Raw genomic sequence first — 16,761 nt, 5'->3', positions numbered from 1 at the left:
AGTAAAAACAAAAAACAAAAAACTGCACCCAAGTGGCTCCAGTGCGCATGCACCTATTTTCAACAATGCGTCCACACAAACAGCAGTATGCGTGTCGTGCATATGAGTGTGTCTGGGATGCGTTCAACGTGACGGATGTGGGGAGCAACGTGGAGCACACAGCAAGGCAGCAGAAGCAACTGAAGCAAAAAACAATCATTATAATGACTCTTGCTTTATACATCGGACCACAGTAGACATACACAGATCCCCGCGGTTGAGTGCTGGCACGCACAGCCCATACACACCTCTTCAGCCCACAGCGGTGTACGCCAGCGCGGATGCGGCAAGAAGCAGCGGGGCACACACCCACGCAGAGCTGCTGAGGCTGCCGTCGATTTCGCGAAGATGTGACGGTGCACGGGTGGTCGTCGTGGTTGGCGCCTCTGTGGTTGTAGTACTGGTGGTGGTGCTGGTGGTGGCTGGCGCAGCGGTCGTAGTGGTCGTGGTCGTAGTTGGCGCCTCAACAGACTTCTCTGGTGCCCTTGGCAGGGTAGATTCCTGACTCTGCGACAATTCCTCACCGCTCCTCACATTTCCTGTCTGCAACACCTCTTGAGTCTGTGCGGACTGATTCGCTAAGCCTGGTGACTCTGGATTATCGCTCGCCGGAATTGGTGTCCCTGGCAGAACTGACGCACCTGTTGTCTGTCCACTGATGGCCGCAACCGCTTTCGTTGGCAAAGAAATTCCTTCACTTCCTAAACCTTCCTCAGCGCTCCTCCCATTTTCCGGTTCCACACCAGGGCCCTTAACTGATTCCTGTCCCTTATCAAGACCACCTTGCACTTGTGACTGAGAGGACGATGTAATCAGTTCGGTGGATTTGTGGCCATCACTCGCTGTCATGCACACGGAAGGGCAGCAGCACAGGGCGAGCACCAACAGGGCGCACAGCAGACGGCACGTCATCATCGTGAGTGTGGTCGTTCAGTGGTGTGGAGCTGATCTGCACAGTGAGGGACATGGAGAGCAACAGGGGAGACGAGAGGTGCGGCAGACACACACAGAGGGCACACCACATGAGGAGAGGGCAGCAGCCAGGCATGCACCGTACGCCGCACACCACGCACACCACACAATCCAATCCACGACAGCACACACACACACACAGCCCTGCCGCAACACCAACACAAAGATGGAAGAGGGAGAAGCAAACAGGAGCGGCACACAAGGCTCCACCGCATGCACATACGGCGAGAGCGGTCCGTCGTGTCTGCACCCCTCACGGAGGGTACACACACACAAGAGGAGGTGCAGCGCACACAGCAACACAAAAGCAAAGTAACAATTAAAAAAGGAATGATCCCCGCACACCACGTGGATTGTTGGTCCACGGGAAGTGCAGCCAACATTCATCACAAAAATAATTCAGTTGCCTTTTGGCCGTCGTTCATATTCAGCGCACACAACTACATGCAGGCACAGTCGCCACCGCAGCAGCAGCACACACACGCAAAAATAAGACACAAAGGATGGGAAGTGGTGTGGAAGACCGCGGTGCTGCTGTCGCTGTCGGCGGTGGTCGCTGTTCCTTTGTCATTGTTGGTGACTGATGTTGTTGTTAATTCTTCCGGCTGTTTGACTGGGAGTGATGTTAAAAAACAATTGTTTCCCTGGCAGTAATTTGATTCCTCTCCTGTCCCGTCGATTTCTGTGCTCGCCGGTGGTGTGGTTGGTCGCTGGAGTCGGCGAGACGCTGACAGGGCTTCCAGCACCATCTGACTGAATTTGGTCTGCTGTGTTCTCGTCCCCAGTCCCACTGCACCAGCTGCTGGGGGCGGTGCAGCGGTCATGCCAGAAGCACCATCAATGGGCTGGGTGTCGGCCGCATCAATCAATGGGTGTGTGCCCGCAATCGACAGGAACTTGCATCGACAGGGAGTTCTGCACCGACGCTCGGGGTGGGGGAACAATGGCGCCAAGCGAAACAGCGCATGCCACCCCGTAAAATCCGCAAGGCGTATTGGCGCGGGCTGCGTTACTGCCGTGGCAAAGGAAATGAATGACGGTGCGAGTGGCGTTCTCGTCGTACGTCCCCTCCGGCCAATCCTTGCAGTAAAGCATTGCCTGAGTACATTGGATTACGCCTAAGAGAGCAATTAAAAATGTTCTTTCCTCTGCATGTATTGTACTCGCATGTGGCCACGGCCGCCGGCAATGCCTCCAGCGGATACACCTGCGATGCACGGTCAACACAATCCACATCCACTCGTTGTGCGCCATCCAACACCATCTTTTCCTTGGAGCTATGAACAACACCGGGCACACACTCCTTTTCGGCCGTCCACGGCATGCGCCTGCGGTGAGAATCCGGAGAAATTCCCATTCCTTTTGTGCAAAAAGTCATGGAGCTGACGCCGTTAAGCGCGTCCCGGCGAGGGCAACAACAGCCCGCCGCAGCACTCACGAATGCCCACCTGTTGATTCCCGTGCAAAAAAAAAAAAAAGACAATGGAGGGAAAAGCGTGCACAAATGCCCTGGCAAGAAAGGCCAGCACCAGTGGATAAACACTGAAGCCGTGGGTGCATGCTCCACAAATGTCCTTCCTTTTTAAGCCGCCTTCTTAGTTGCATGGAAATGACCCGCAACCGCACACGTGAGAATAAAAAAGCAAAAGGCGAGCAGTGCAGCCGTTAAAACACACACACGCGTATCGTATGAAGCGCTTTATGGAGAGGAACGGAATGCAGGAAGAAGCGCACACAATCCCAATGGACACCCGCAATCGTGTGTGGTTGCATATTTCCCACTCTTTGGCCCTCGATGCGTTCCTGTGCGTGTCTCGCCCGTGAGTCACAGAGCCGTAGAGTGCCAAGTCCCTGCACAAACACACCTCAGGACGCGACAGCGAGGTTTCCCCAATGACCACCTCACGGCCATACCCTTTGGATATCTCATGGACCGAGCGCCTCCCGCTGCAGGCCACACCACCCAATACAAGCAGCACAATGCGCTGAGGAGTTGTGAGGGCAATCGTCCCACCACCGCCACCCAGATCAGGATGATTCTCCCATTTGCCACCACACTCTTGAAATGGCTCGGCGTTTTTCCCTCATGCTCCACTGCTTTGACCACAACTCGCGCCATTTGGCCTCATCGCATGATCGCGCTCCATCGATGCCAACGACAGCCCAACCCGCAGCGTCTTATTCCTGCCTGCCGTACCAGTAAGCAGGCATGCTTCAGAAACGGATCCCCGTCCGTTGCAGCGTTGCTCGCAGAGGCACTCGTGCTCCGTCCGCCCTGCACCGACGCCGTGCTGTATTGTTGCACGCTCCCGGCCCTCCTCGTCACATGCTCAAGGTTCGCAAACAAATGGGCGTCGGGCGTCAGTCCACCCTCTCGGATCAGCTGCTGCTTCCTGGCCTCCGTCAACTCATCGGTGCTGCTCGCAGTCACAAGCAACAGGAGAAGACGCAGTCACACTGGCCGGGGCGTTGCGGTATCCCTCGTCAGGCGCCGCACGCCATCCAGATTTTTCCTGAGGGGTTTGTGCCCAACGGCGATGTCTTGTTCCACCTCCCACACCTCCGCCAGTCGCTTCTCCCGGTACTGTGCCACAAGCCTCGCGCAAATATCGACGTGCAGCGACAGTCTGGCTTGCCTCTCCCGAAACTCCGGCGAAGCCCGCACCGCACTGCTCAACCTCACAAGCTTGGCCTTCGGCTCCACGCCCTGCGCCAATCCCGGGTGATACGCGTGGAGTTTTTTCAGCGTCACCGAAGGCTCCTCCACGCACTGCGCAAGAAAACAATGACGGTACGAGCGCCGGCACACATCTTCCTCATCCAATTACTGCCGCTTCGAGTCTGCCCCAGACAATTCTTACAGGCCTGCTCATACACTTTCTTCCCCAGCGGCATCAGCTCATCAAGCAGACACTGACATGTGCGTTGGTGCATCAGCGGCATCACCGTGACAAAGCCCCAATCAACGATGATCCGCACCGGGTTGCCGCGGCTGTCGGCGCCCCTAAGTGAAATCCGGCTCGTCGTGGTATTGCCTGGTGAGCCCTCAAAGAAGGTCCTGGCAAACCCATGGCAGATGTTGCCCCTTTTTTGGTGGCAAATGACAGGCACACAGTTGTTCATGGCGTGAAAAACCGCCACAATAAGTGACTCCGCAAAGTTCAAAACGGACTCTCGAGTCGACAGCGGCGACAGCAGCTGAGGGAACCCATTCTGCATGCTGAGGTGGGACACCAGCACCTCAGAGGCGGCGAAATCTAAAATAATGTCCTTGAAACGCATCGCCCTCGGCGCCATCCAAGCACGCACCGGTTGCTGAGGACTGCGATGCGGGGTGCACCCCAGCGCAAAGATGTGTGCATCCCTGTAAGTAACATTTGCCATCCAATCCTCAGCCACGCGGCTCATAGACGCATCCTCCACGGAAAAAAAGTAGCGCGCAGGGCTACTGATAATCGGCTGCCGCGGTGTCATAGGTCCCCGAGCAGCGTCACGCCGTGTTCCATGAGATCATGAAGACGCAGTGAGCAGTTTAGCACAGCCGCAGCATGGGAATAGCAAAAAAAACTTTGGAAAATCCATGAACGGCGTCAAGCATCTGGTGGAATATATAATCCCGCACACAACCACAAACGCCATTGCTGGGCTCACGCGGCTGCCCCGCTTCCGACGGCCTTGCTCGCACCAACCCGCTCTGCATAATATGTCAAGTACAAGTCACACAGACAATGTGCTTGGATATGCGTGTGTGTGTCTTGTGTGCGCACATTTCACTCGCACCTTTTTTTGTGTATTTGCGTCTCAGAAAACCTAACAAACACACAAGCAATGCCATACTACCATACAGCGGCCCACATCGGCAACCAACACGGGAAGAGCTATGTGCACCGGAAATACAACCAATCTCAAATAAAAAGTCAAACGGAGCGGACACAGCACATGCATATGGAGAAGGAGACCCATTGAAATGAATGTTTTTCTATTGAGCTTCCAGTGCTGGGTGCAGGCCACGCAGGAGGAAGCGCAGTCGCCTCGCAGCGCAATGCCGTCCACACCGCAAATCGATGAAGTGTTGCCACGGGGGCAGCAGAGGCAAGCAGAAGAAGCAGCGGACAGGGACAAGCAGCAGCAGCAGTGCCATCACCGGGAGTCGGAGGCATGCCCTGCCTGCCGTCCGTCTTGCTGCTTCGGTCCCTGCCGCCGAGAGAAGCTTCTTGCGGTCTGTCAGGGCATCCTGGCCGGATCCACTTCTCCTCTGTCAACGGATTCTTATGAGGAGCAGCCGTGTCTACATCCTTCGGTGGTGTGCCGCGGTCGGTCTCAATGCTCTCCGCAACGGGGACGGATGCCCCTGGCAATCCTTGTTCAGTAGATGCCGGTGAAACCGTCACGCTCCACACCCTCTCACATCGCCACCCCACGGAACCACTGCAAGTAGGCTACCGCCAGTCGCGGATATCGTGCACACCTGCGCGTGGTCACGGCAAATAACTTTTCCCTCATCGTAGGGTGGAGTGGCCCACGCAGCCGTCGCCCCGTCCGTGCATGGAACACAACGGACGTTACCCTTTTCAGTCACTTCCAGATGTACCTGCATGCCGAGGCACCTCAATGCCGCATGCAAGGCAGCACTGAAATATGTCTCCTCCGGGTTCCTCGCATCCGTCGTGTTGTTGGGAAGCGTTTCCATAGACCACGAAGAGGGCTCATCCCCAGGCATCGCAGACAAAAATTCTCCTCTCCAAATAACAGCCTCAATATCCCTCACAGCCAGTGCGGGATCAGTGATGGCGCAACTGTCCATCGGGCGTTTGGCTGACATCTCATGGATGCTCCCCAAATACCAACCGCGGGAATAACGATCCGACGCGCAGCGTTTGACACCATCGTCTCTGTTGCAGACCATGTAGCAATATTCACTCATGTTCAGTGCGGAGCGCTTCTTCTGCAGCAGCTCACAGCCCGAATTCGTGCACCAACGCATCGGCTCCGCCATCTCCCACTTCACCTTCATGCAGCCCAAGGCAGCCGATGCAGCAGCGTCAGCTCCGTGCAGTAGCCGGTACCCACAATCGCTGCCATCCACTCATCCCTCGCGTGGCGCTGCCACAAGTGCGACTCCAGCGTCCTCCCGTCCCATCGCCATCCTGCAGCTCCATGCCATCAATGTCGTCGCAGTCGTGGTGCTCCCTCGCTGCCATCGCGGCATTCGTCGAGCGCACCATCACCAACAGCGCCCTGACACGCACACCGGCAACATGCCTCACCATGCTGCGGCCTGCCATGTGCGGGCAGGTGAACCCGACAGCATGGGCCATCAGGTGCGCGGCGATGCGGGTGGCGATGCATCCGTGAAATAAAACTGACAGGCAAAGTGCATGGCGCCAGCGACTGGACGGCCATCCTCCAGCGTGACGCACGGCAGTGCCCACACACCACCCAGCGCCGCAGCCACGGACAGCACCATGTCAGCATTGGCAACACCAATGGAACGATGCCCAGCAGGCACCACAAACCAACCGCAAACGCTGCCCGTGGCAGATGGGGGCACAATCAACGGACCCTCCAGTGGCTGGACGAGCAGACGATCCTCATGCGGTTTGACAGCAGCAGGGACAGTATCCTCGGCAACGAGGTTACCGTGTGCAGAGGAAGGAACAACATCCTCACAGTGGCGATTGTCATTCAATGAATTCATTGCGTGAGACCAGGAGAAGACGCAGTGCCTTGTGCTGTCACACGGGTTCGTTATTGACGTCTTAATGCGGACGGGCACCCATGGATCCTTCCAGACGCCGCTGCACACCTGCAACGCGTCCAGCGCCCTGAGATGCATTCTCCCCACCGTAAACGAGATAAACCTTGCTGTCGGAGGAGACCACATCGTCACGAAATAAGGAATACTTCAGGATGAAAGCAAGGCATCCGCTGGCAAATCACATCGCAGAAATCATCAATAGCAGCACCAGAAGCGATGCAGACCGTGGGGTTAACGTGGATCAACGGACGCACGCCAAAAGTCAAATAAAAGCTTAGTGGCTTGACAAGAATACAAGAGGCTGACGCTTCCTCAACAAAAACAAAACAGTAGAAAAACAAAAACAAAAATCCAAGTCTCCGAAGTCAAAGCAACCCAATAATCCACAAAAAAAGTTAATGGGTGCACTCAACCACAACACAAGTAAAACAATAAAAAAAACAAGAAGCCGAACCGTGGGACGACCAGCGCACACACTCTCATTGCTCCCGTAAAGCAAAACACACACACAGGGAGAGAGAGAGAGAGAGAGAGGTCGCCCACTCAATGCAATAGAAACAAAACAGAAACAGTTACGGTGCTCAGCCCATGCAGCCAGGCAGGACGGCAGCGGTGCGTGTCGTGCAAAAGAGGGCACCAGCGGGCCTGCATGGGTGTGCATGCAATATATACAATGGGCACATTGTGTGTGTGCTGCGTTGGGATGAGGTGAGGGCGAGAGTCCATGCAAGTGGACACACACAGAGAGTGAGTGAAAGACGAGTGTGTTTGCGGGCGGTGCATCGCTCTCTCTCACTCACTCTCACGCGGCCACCACCGCAGCAGCACCCGCACACGCAACAAAAAGAAGAAGAGGGGAGGTGGCGTGGGAGACGACGGTGCTGCCGTCACTGTCTTCAATCGTTGTATTATATTTTTTGGCAGTGGATATAAATGATGTTTGTTTGTCGCTTCCATCCACTTGTTCTTGATTTTCTTCTTCCTCCGGCACTCCAGCATGAACTGCTGAACCATCGTTTGCAATCTCTGCATTGCTTTCGTCAGCGTCATTGGCGGCAGCATCATCCGCAGGAGAAGATGGTGAGGTTGTTTCTGCCTGACCCTCAGTTAGTGCATTCTGCCTTGCATCTGTTGTTGGTTCAATGCCTTTTGTCTGCGGATCTTCAGTTGACTGCATGGTATCTTGGACTTCCTTTGAGGATGGCAATGCGCTCTGTGGCAGTGGTTTCGGTGGCGGATCTGATGGACCTCCTGGTGCGTCTACTTCTGCTGCTGTTGGCGGCGATTCCTCGGATATTTCTTTTTCTTCCGGTGCCTTCTTCTCCTCTGCGCCTCCTTGTGCCGGTGCTTTTGCCTGTTCTGCTGCTCCAGCCGTGGACGATCGCAAATTTCCAGAAAGCGACTTTGAAGCAGGTTCCTTTCCCGGAGCTCCGGAAGAACGAGTGTTGCTTGAGGCAGTCAATAATTCATGTGTTTCAGCTGCAGAGTCATGCTCTGCATTGTGCGCGCTGCCAGTCGAATCCACCTGATTTGTTTTTTTTCCATCTTCCACATTTTTCTGGTCCTCCTGAACCCCTTCTGGGACTCCCTGTAACACGGGCACAGTCTGTTTAGTGCCAGTCGTTGTTTGAGGCTGCGGTATTTGTCTTTGACTGTCGCCGTTTGATGCATCCCGTGTGAGACTCGAGCTGGGTGCAGTCGCATGCTCTTCTGAGGCCCCGAACGGCTGCGTCGCATTTTCTGGATGTCCTTCTTCTGGCGCTGGTGCTGGAGGTGTCTGCACGCTCGCTCTTGTCTCTGGCACGTGCGGTACTCCGTCTTCCTGTTGTGTCCCCTCGCTCTGATTATTTGTAACTGACGCATTGTCTTTTTGTCCACGCTTCTCTTCCATGGCGCGAGGTGTCAACTCCACACCAACAAGTCGCGGTTGAGGGCACACTTTCGGGCTTGACGGCTCTTCGCCGCAGCCTGCTGAGACTGCGTCCTCCCTTTCTTTTTCCTCACGTCCTCCATAGGAAGAATCGTCTTGGCCGCCGGAGACAACTGCGGGCTGCTGGTTGGGACCAACAGCACCCAATACAGGAGCTCTGCTGGCACCGTCTTTATCAGCAACAGCAGGAGATGAAGCCGTTGATGCGGCCCCACTGCCGCTGGGCGTCAGCCCGCTCTCTGCATCAACGACCGGTGATTCTTCTGCATCACTGTTGCGCTTTCCGCTTGTGCCAACGCCAGCACCAGGTGAATTCAAATCGCTGTCCTCACCAGCCAGCACTGCCGTTACTACTCCCCGGAAGGCTGTACTCGGCACGCATTCCCTCTTCATAAGCACCACTTCGTCATCCATTCCCTTCGCAGGCTTCACGTCGTCCAATCCACCATCAGCGCAGTAACCCGCAGGGAGCCCGTAGCCACCGCCGGCACCGCACCACAGCACGCAGAGGGCACACACCAGCAGCACACGGCCACTCATCATCATCGCCATCACTCCTGTCACTTGCGTGTAGCCTTCAGCACAAACTAACGCCCCGTCAACGCAGAGCGAGAGAAAAAGAAGAGACACGGCCGCTACACAGTAACAAATGGCAGCAGCCCAGCAGCGGCAGCGCACAAACCATTACACAAATGGAACCAGAACAAATCCAAAACTCGCACAACACCTGCAAGAAAAAAAAAAAAAGGTTAAAAAAAAAAGACACACCCAAGGCTCCGCTGCGCGTGCATATGAGTGTGTCTGGGACGCGTTCAACGTGACGGATGCGGGGCACAACGCGGAGCACACAGCACGGCAGCGGAAGCAAGTGAAGCAAAACACAATCATTATTTTCTCTTATTTATTTACATCGGACCACAGTAGACGCACAAATCCCCGCGGTTGAGTGGTGGCACGCACAGCCCGCACACAATTCTTCAGCCCAGAGTGGTGTACGCCAGCGCGGATACGGCGAGCAGCAGCGGGGCACACACCCACGCAGAGCTGCTGAGGCTGCCTTCGATTTCGCGAAGATGTGACGGTGCGCGGGTGGTCGTCGTGGTTGGCGCCTCTGTAGTCATGGCCGTATTACTTGGTGCCTCTGGCGCAGTGGTGGTCGTGGTCGTCTGGGCATGATCTTCGGCGTTCCGATCTGTTTGGTCTGCGGACGGACTTGTGGGACTTTGTGGCTTTGTCGTCCTCTTGCTTTCTGTCTGTACTGTATTACTCGCGTCACTTGATTGAGGTTCCGCACCGGTCAAACTTTGTCCATCTCTGGCATTATCTCCCGCTTCCGCAGCGGAACCCAGACTTGGCAACTCTGACTGACCGGTCTTAACTTGTGTCTGTGCGGACTGTTTCGCCAAGTCTGATGACTCTGGATTATCGCTCGCCAAACTTATTGCCTCTGGCGGAGCTGGCGGAACTGGTGTCTGTCCAGTAGTGGCCGTACCAGGTGAAATAGACAGAGTGTTTTTTGGATTTGTTATCCCCTGCAAACCGGACGCATCTTCTGACAGACCTGCATTTTTTTCCGGAGTCTTTGACCCTGGCGTATTGGTGGAACCTGCTGCGTTCAGCTCAGGGATCTCTAAACCAAGACGATTTTCATCTACTGGTTGCCCTTGCGGAGCGGATGGCGGACCTTGTTTGCTTTTCGCATCGTTTTCAACTTGATCCTTTGGCATTTTGGTCGTCAGGTCTTGGATCCCTTGAGTTCCCTTGGGATTACCGTTAGTTTCACTTACATCCTTTTGTGGATTGGGGTGCTCACCGGGGTCGCTAAGCTTACCTTCACTCGCTCCCACGCACACGGACGGGCAGCAGCACAGGGCAAGCATCAACAGGGCGCAGAGCAGATGGCACGTCATCATCGTGAGTGTGGTCGTTCAGTGGTGTGGAGCTGATCTGCACAGTGAGGGACATGGAGAGCAACAGGGGAGACGAGAGGTGCGGCAGACACACACAGAGGGCACACCACATGAGGAGAGGGCAGCAGCCAGGCATGCACCGTACGCCGCACACCACGCACGACACACACTCCAATCCACGGCAACAGGCACACACACACACACAGAGCTGCCGCAACACCAACACGCAGATGGAAGAGGGAGAAGCAAACAGGAGCGGCACACAAGGCTCCACCGCATGCAAATGCGGCGAGAGCGGTCCGTCGCGTCGGCACCCCTCACGGAGGGTAAGAACACACACAAGAGGAGGTGCAGCGCCCACAGCAGCACAAAAGCAAAGTAACAATAAAAAAAGGAGATCTCCGCACACCACGTGGATTGTTGGTCCACGGGAAGTGCAGCCAACATTCATCACAAAAACAATTTAGTTGCCATAGGCCTTCGTCCATATTCAGCGCACACCACTTCATGCAGGCCCGGCCACAGCCATCGCAGCAGCTGCACACTCAAAAAAATAAGCGCAAGGAATGGCATAATGCAAGCATCCATTTATTTGTGTTTCTGTTTGGATGTTGGCAGATGTGTGCATATGTTGTTTTGTTGTTTTTGTTTTTGCGGAGGGCAAACCTTCATGCCTGGGTCGTGTGTTGGGGATTCCTGCAGGGTGCACAATTATGTTTTTCCTCTTGTGAATGTTTCTTGTGTTGGTGCGGCCAAGAATTCGGTTTGTGTTTTTCCTGCCTTTCGCTGGTTAAGTGTTGCAATAGATGTTTGTTTTTCCTTTCGTTGCTGTGGCACCTGATTCCTCACCGTTTATTGTGGTGGAAACAAATAATATGTGAGTGGACTCCCACACACCAGAACGCACGATCGCTCCTATTTATTGGTGCATGGAAGGGCATGTCTGTTTGGTGGTGTCTCGTCCATATATTCTTCTGGGTGTACATTCCCCTGCGGGCTGAGGGCGGGATGACGCTCTGTCGCGGTGCACTTCCCTCGCATGCCGCCCACTGTGATTCATCATGCATCACCCTCTCAAATACTCCGTTGTGCCACACCGCTGATATTATTGCAGCCGCTGTGATTCCGCGTATTTCACGCATTTGATTGTGCCACAATACATCCGCTCGTGTGGCCGCCGCATCCAAACAGCGGTGCCCAACACCGTGAGCGGCAGTCCACATCCTTGCATGCCCCAGCGCAGTGGTGTTGGACTGTCAGCCAGGCGTCAGACAACAAGAGAGTCTTGTGCTGGCAGTACAACACACGGAGCTGCAGTGAATGACTCGGGCGGGGACGCATCTATTTGTCGCAAAGCAGTGAAAAGGAGTCGGGCAAAATAATGCCGGCTGCATTCACGACACCACATCCGCAGCCAAAGCATGCGACGTGATGTGTGTTTCACTGGTGCTGTGAAATGCCTGCAGACGACGTCACTAGTGGAGGCATGCCACCCATGATCAGGGGACAGACAATAATCGGCATGGGAGGCCACAAAAGGCAGCAACGACGCCAGCAGCAGGAGCAGCCCTCTCTCTCTCTCTCTGTTGCCTCCGAGAAGTAAATATTCCACCGGCCACAGCCGACTGTGCCATCGTGACACTCCATGCACGTCGTGGCTGCGTCAACACATCCTGTTCCCTGCAGCGCCTCAAAAGATGCCTCACTCCGTCCACTAAGTGCATCGGTGTGGGCCGTGCCTCGGCTGTTCGTGAGGACCACAACGATGTGAGGGTCACCAAGTCGCAGCATGTTCGCTGTGACGTTGTTGCATGGCACCTGCACACACACACGCAGCGCCTGCATCCCTCCCTTTTGTGTCCGCCCTCTGCCGGAGTGGCCACACACACACGGGCAGCAGCAAAATCACTTCACCCTCGACGATCCAAAATCAACACCGACATCCCTCGCGACGCAAAGATCTCAGTTGCCAGCACGGGCTTCCTGCCGCTCTGCCATCGACGCTGAAACACGGCACAGTGCACGCACTTATTTTCCTCTTGTGCAGTCAGCCGTTTGCTTCACACATTCTTCGATGGGCTGACGTTCACAAAAGCACGCCACTAAAGGCCACTGTGATTGCACCCGCTCTTGCGATGAGCGTCTGTGTGTGCATGCATCCGCTGCTCACACGTGCTGGCAAGCAGCCTGCAGCCGGTGCCCTCGTGCCAGTTCGTCGGCTCCAGCACGGAAAAGAGAAAACGGCCTATTCCCGATGCACTTATTCCCACCGGCAGCAACAACACGCTGGTCGCCAGCCGTCATTCCTCAGCACATCCAGAAATGCTGAAAAGTGACGTGGAGCTGTCAGCCAGCAATGCCACAATCCCCGCACACATGTCGGCTCCACCAGAGAAGACACAAAAAACCACAAACAACACCCCTCACAAGTCATCCAAACATCATTCCGACACACCGCGACACGCCAAACAGAAGTATTCGTCACTCCATGCCCCACGCACGGCAGCGGCTCACACTCGGTCAAACAAATGTTCTTCGGATCAGTGGCCTCCACGTGCTGCGGTGGAAAGCAAAGAAGGAGACGAGCGGCCAAACCACAAAAGAGTGCCACGACTGGCCGCAAGTCAACGGAACGCAGCCACTCAAATGAATTCAGTCCTAATGCCCTCAGCCTCCCACCTTCTCCCACAAACGTCCCAAGAGCTGCAAAGCAAAAGTACCGTCCAATAAAGTCGCTGTGGAACACAAACAAATGTCGCAGAGCCTCCTGCTGCCACACGGCTCCGTTAATGACGTCTTCACGGGGACAGACACCCATCGGTGCTTACAAGCGAGGCTGCACACCCGCGACGCATCCTGCGCTTTGAGACGCACGACCCTCACCACAACCGGAGTTGCCGCGCGTTGTCGGCAGGCGCCACATCGACAAGAAAACAGGGATACGTCAGGATGACAACGAGGCAACCGCCGGCAAATCACATCGCAGGCAACATCAACAGCAGCACCAGAAGTGCTGCAGGCCGCGGGGTGACGTGGACCCACTGACGCAAGGTGTATGTGGAAGAGAGCAATTGGTGGCTTGCCAAAGCCACAAGGGGCTGACACACTAATAACAAGAGAGAAACCGTATAAGAAAGCATAAAAAAAATCAGGCGTCCAAAAAGCAAGCCACAAATCAATAAACGTGCAATGGATGCGTGCACCCTCAACACAAGCAGAGACTCAAGGAAGAAAAACAAAAAACAAAACAAAAAGCCGAAGCGTGGGACGACCAGCGCACACACTCTCATTGCTCCCGTAAAGCAAAACACACACACAGGGAGAGAGAGAGAGAGGTCGCCCACTCAATTCAATAAAAACAAAACAGAAACAGTTACGGTGCTCAGCCCATGCAGCCAGGCAGGACGGCAGCGGTGCGTGTGGTGCAAAAGAGAGCACCAACGGGCCTGCATGGGTGTGCATGCAATATATACAATGGGCACATTATGTGTGTGCTTCGTGGGATGAGGTGAGGGCGAGAGTCCATGCAAGGGGACACACACACAGAGTGGGTGAAAGACGAGTGTGTGTGCGGGCGGTGCATGGCTCTCTCTCACTCACTCTCACGCGGCCACCACCGCAGCCGCAGCCGCACACGCAAAAACAAGAAGAAGCAAAAGAGGGGAGGTGGTGTGGGGGACCGCGGTGCTGCTGTCACTGTCGCCAGGGGTAGCCGTTGTCGTTTTCATTGCTGTGGCTTCGACTGGTGTTTTCTTCGGATTGGCTTCTTTATTTTCATTTTGTTTTTCTTTTCTTTTCCCTGCACCTTCAGCTGCGGGGTCATTGACGTCAGTTGTTTGAGCGCTTTTAGGCTTTGTTTGATTCGATGCTCCCTCCGCACCAGAGGGTAAACTTCGCTGCTCTTGACTGTCTGCTGAAATCCCCTTTTTGGCGTCGGTATCGTCTTCTTCTTTCTTTTCCTTCTCCCTTTCTTCCTCTTTTTTCTCTTCCTCTTCCTCTTCTCCCTCCTCCAATTCCTTTTCACTCTCCTCTTCTTTTTTCGTTTCCTCCTTGTTTCCCCTCGTTCCTTTTGCCGATTCTGTTGCTTCTCTTCCGGGTTGTGGTGCCGTCTCCATCCCCGCTCCCGCTCCCGTTACGCCTGGCACCGATGCTGCTGCTTGTTCCACTGTGCCCTCCTGCTCCTTCGACCCTCGGTCTGCTGCTTGTGGAGCTTTCGTTTCAGCGGTTGGGCCATCTGTTCCAGCACTACCACCAGTATCTTTGTTTTTTTTAGGACTCTCGCTCTCTTCGGACGCAGTATCCAAAAGACCCTGAGTTGTTTCAGCAAGTCCACCACCGCAGACACCGCACCACAGCACGCAGAGGGCACACACCAGCAGCACACGGCCAGTCATCATCGCCATCACTCCTGTCTCTTGCGCGCAGCCTAGTGCAAAAGTAACTCTCCGTAAAGACAAAGCAAAAAGATAAACACAGCCGCTACACCACGCACAGCAACAAATGGCAGCACCCCAGCAGCAGCAGCGCACACACCACGAGACAGATGGAATCACTACGATTGCAGAGCTCGCACACCGCCCCGCAAACCACAAGTTTAAAAAGCAATAAAAAACAATAATTAAAAAGAAAAACAAACCCAGGGCTCCAGTGCGCATACTTATGAGTGTGTCCGCGATGCGTTCAATGTGAACGAATGCGGGGCACAACGCGGAGCACACAGCACGGCAGCAGAAGCAAGTGAAGCAAAACACAATTATTATTTTCTCTTATTTTATACAGTGAACCACAACACACGCGCACAAATCCCCGCGGTTGGGTGCTGGCACGCACACACCTCTTCAGCCCAGAGCGGTGTACGCCAGCGCGGATGCGGCAAGCACCAGCGGGGCACACACCCACGCAGAGCTGCTGAGGCTGCCGTCGACTTCGCGAAGACGTAACGGTGAGCGGGTGGTCGTTGTGTTTGGTGCCTCTGTATTCATGGCCGTATTACTTGGTGCCTCTGTGGTTGTAGTTGTAGTCGTAGTAGTGGTTGTGGTAGTCGTATTTGGTGCCTCTTCCGTGGCATCTTTATTATGTTTTAGCGTTTCCGAATCACGGTCCTGATTTGTTTCCACCGAATTATTGGAATTACCCGTTGATCCTGTAGAGCCGGTGTTCCTACCGTCTGGCACTGGCTGAACAGACGCAGTTTTTTTATCTTCTGTATTGGACAACACGCCTGATCCCCCTCCCGCAACGGCTGTAACAGGCTGAGCTGAGACGCCGGCAATGTCCTGGTTCGGGACTTTAGGGATATTTGGACCAGAAGGACCGGCCTCCCGACTTTTATCCTCTGATTGTGTGGGCTGTCCATCGGGGGCATCTTTTTCCGAAATAACCGATGTCGTGAAGACACATGGGCAGCAGCACAGGGCGAGCACCAACAGGGCGCACAGCAGATGGCACGTCATCATCGTGAGTGTGGTCGTTCAGTGGTGTGGAGCTGATCTGCACAGTGAGGGACATGGAGAGCAACAGGGGAGACGAGAGGTGCGGCAGACACACACACAGAGGGCACACCACATGAGGAGAGTGCAGCAGCCAGGCATGCACCGTACGCCGCACACCACGCACGACACACACTCCAATCCACGGCAGCAGGCACACACACACACACAGAGCTGCCGCAACACCAACACACAGATGGAAGAGGAGAAGCAAACAGGAGCGGCAGACAAGGCTCCACCGCGTGCACATACGGCGAGAGCGGTCCGTCGTGCCTGCACCCCTCACGGAGGGTAAGAACACACACAAGAGGAGGTGCAGCGCCCACAGCAACACAAAAGCAAAGTAACAATAAAAAGAGGAGAGATCCCCGCACACCACGTGGATTGTTGGTCCACGGGAAGTGCAGCCAACATTCATCACAAAAACAATTTAGTTGCCATAGGCCTTCGTTCATATTCAGCGCACACCACTTCATGCAGGCCCGGCCACAGCCATCGCAGCAGCTGCACACTCAAAAAAATAAGCGCAAGGAATGGCATAATGCAAGCATCCATTTATTTGTGTTTCTGTTTGGATGTTGGCAGATGTGTGCATATGTTGTTTTGTTGTTTTTGATTTTTTGCGGAGGGTAAACCTTCATGCCTGGGTCGTGTGTTGGGGAT

The 16,761-nt window shown here is 54.8% G+C and overlaps 6 protein-coding genes and 3 pseudogenes across 6 annotated transcripts, besides 21 other annotated features; all 9 read right to left on the bottom strand.

Annotated features, from left to right (window-relative positions):
- Positions 1–244: part of a sequence feature (areas merged during assembly that could not be assigned to a particular haplotype. This can correspond to areas where the two haplotypes were merged or to regions with more than two copies in the genome that were merged during assembly.) that runs on past the window's edge.
- Positions 245–383: a sequence feature (heterozygous, Esmeraldo-like haplotype).
- On the bottom strand, positions 292–954 carry Tc00.1047053506321.110 (mucin TcMUCII, putative; the record flags this gene model as incomplete). The annotated part of the gene is made up of 1 exon (XM_814297.1): positions 292–954. The coding sequence occupies one exon, from the start codon at positions 952–954 to the stop codon at positions 292–294; it is 663 nt and encodes a 220-aa protein (XP_819390.1).
- Positions 384–654: a sequence feature (haploid, Esmeraldo-like haplotype).
- Positions 428–495: a microsatellite.
- Positions 655–738: a sequence feature (areas not merged during assembly with more than two copies in the genome that could not be assigned to a particular haplotype).
- Positions 739–1,667: a sequence feature (heterozygous, non-Esmeraldo-like haplotype).
- Positions 1,668–6,921: a sequence feature (areas not merged during assembly with more than two copies in the genome that could not be assigned to a particular haplotype).
- Tc00.1047053506321.101 lies at positions 1,732–2,445 on the bottom strand (annotated as a pseudogene).
- On the bottom strand, positions 2,848–4,695 carry Tc00.1047053506321.90 (annotated as a pseudogene).
- On the bottom strand, positions 5,858–7,027 carry Tc00.1047053506321.60 (annotated as a pseudogene).
- Positions 6,922–7,129: a sequence feature (areas merged during assembly that could not be assigned to a particular haplotype. This can correspond to areas where the two haplotypes were merged or to regions with more than two copies in the genome that were merged during assembly.).
- Positions 7,130–9,081: a sequence feature (heterozygous, Esmeraldo-like haplotype).
- Positions 7,280–7,303: a microsatellite.
- Tc00.1047053506321.50 (mucin-associated surface protein (MASP), putative) lies at positions 7,572–9,251 on the bottom strand (the record flags this gene model as incomplete). Its single annotated transcript, XM_814296.1, has 1 exon — positions 7,572–9,251. One exon carries the CDS (start codon positions 9,249–9,251, stop codon positions 7,572–7,574), a length of 1,680 nt encoding a protein of 559 aa, XP_819389.1.
- Positions 9,082–9,762: a sequence feature (areas merged during assembly that could not be assigned to a particular haplotype. This can correspond to areas where the two haplotypes were merged or to regions with more than two copies in the genome that were merged during assembly.).
- Tc00.1047053506321.40 (mucin TcMUCII, putative) lies at positions 9,677–10,612 on the bottom strand (the record flags this gene model as incomplete). The annotated part of the gene is made up of 1 exon (XM_814295.1): positions 9,677–10,612. One exon carries the CDS (start codon positions 10,610–10,612, stop codon positions 9,677–9,679), a length of 936 nt encoding a protein of 311 aa, XP_819388.1.
- Positions 9,763–9,782: a sequence feature (heterozygous, Esmeraldo-like haplotype).
- Positions 9,783–11,234: a sequence feature (haploid, Esmeraldo-like haplotype).
- Positions 11,235–13,534: a sequence feature (areas not merged during assembly with more than two copies in the genome that could not be assigned to a particular haplotype).
- Positions 13,535–14,526: a sequence feature (heterozygous, Esmeraldo-like haplotype).
- Tc00.1047053506321.30 (uncharacterized protein) lies at positions 13,585–13,899 on the bottom strand (the record flags this gene model as incomplete). The annotated part of the gene is made up of 1 exon (XM_814294.1): positions 13,585–13,899. The coding sequence occupies one exon, from the start codon at positions 13,897–13,899 to the stop codon at positions 13,585–13,587; it is 315 nt and encodes a 104-aa protein (XP_819387.1).
- On the bottom strand, positions 14,212–15,012 carry Tc00.1047053506321.20 (mucin-associated surface protein (MASP), putative; the record flags this gene model as incomplete). Its single annotated transcript, XM_814293.1, has 1 exon — positions 14,212–15,012. The coding sequence occupies one exon, from the start codon at positions 15,010–15,012 to the stop codon at positions 14,212–14,214; it is 801 nt and encodes a 266-aa protein (XP_819386.1).
- Positions 14,527–14,895: a sequence feature (areas not merged during assembly with more than two copies in the genome that could not be assigned to a particular haplotype).
- Positions 14,552–14,619: a sequence feature (GA-rich).
- Positions 14,896–15,508: a sequence feature (heterozygous, non-Esmeraldo-like haplotype).
- Tc00.1047053506321.10 (mucin TcMUCII, putative) lies at positions 15,448–16,065 on the bottom strand (the record flags this gene model as incomplete). The annotated part of the gene is made up of 1 exon (XM_814292.1): positions 15,448–16,065. One exon carries the CDS (start codon positions 16,063–16,065, stop codon positions 15,448–15,450), a length of 618 nt encoding a protein of 205 aa, XP_819385.1.
- Positions 15,509–16,237: a sequence feature (areas merged during assembly that could not be assigned to a particular haplotype. This can correspond to areas where the two haplotypes were merged or to regions with more than two copies in the genome that were merged during assembly.).
- Positions 15,614–15,655: a microsatellite.
- Positions 16,238–16,761: a sequence feature (heterozygous, non-Esmeraldo-like haplotype).

The sequence above is a fragment of the Trypanosoma cruzi genome, genomic scaffold, assembly GCF_000209065.1.
Source record: "Trypanosoma cruzi strain CL Brener 1047053516431 genomic scaffold, whole genome shotgun sequence".
NCBI lineage: Eukaryota > Euglenozoa > Kinetoplastea > Trypanosomatida > Trypanosomatidae > Trypanosoma > Trypanosoma cruzi.
This window is presented reverse-complemented; position numbering and strand designations above follow the sequence as displayed.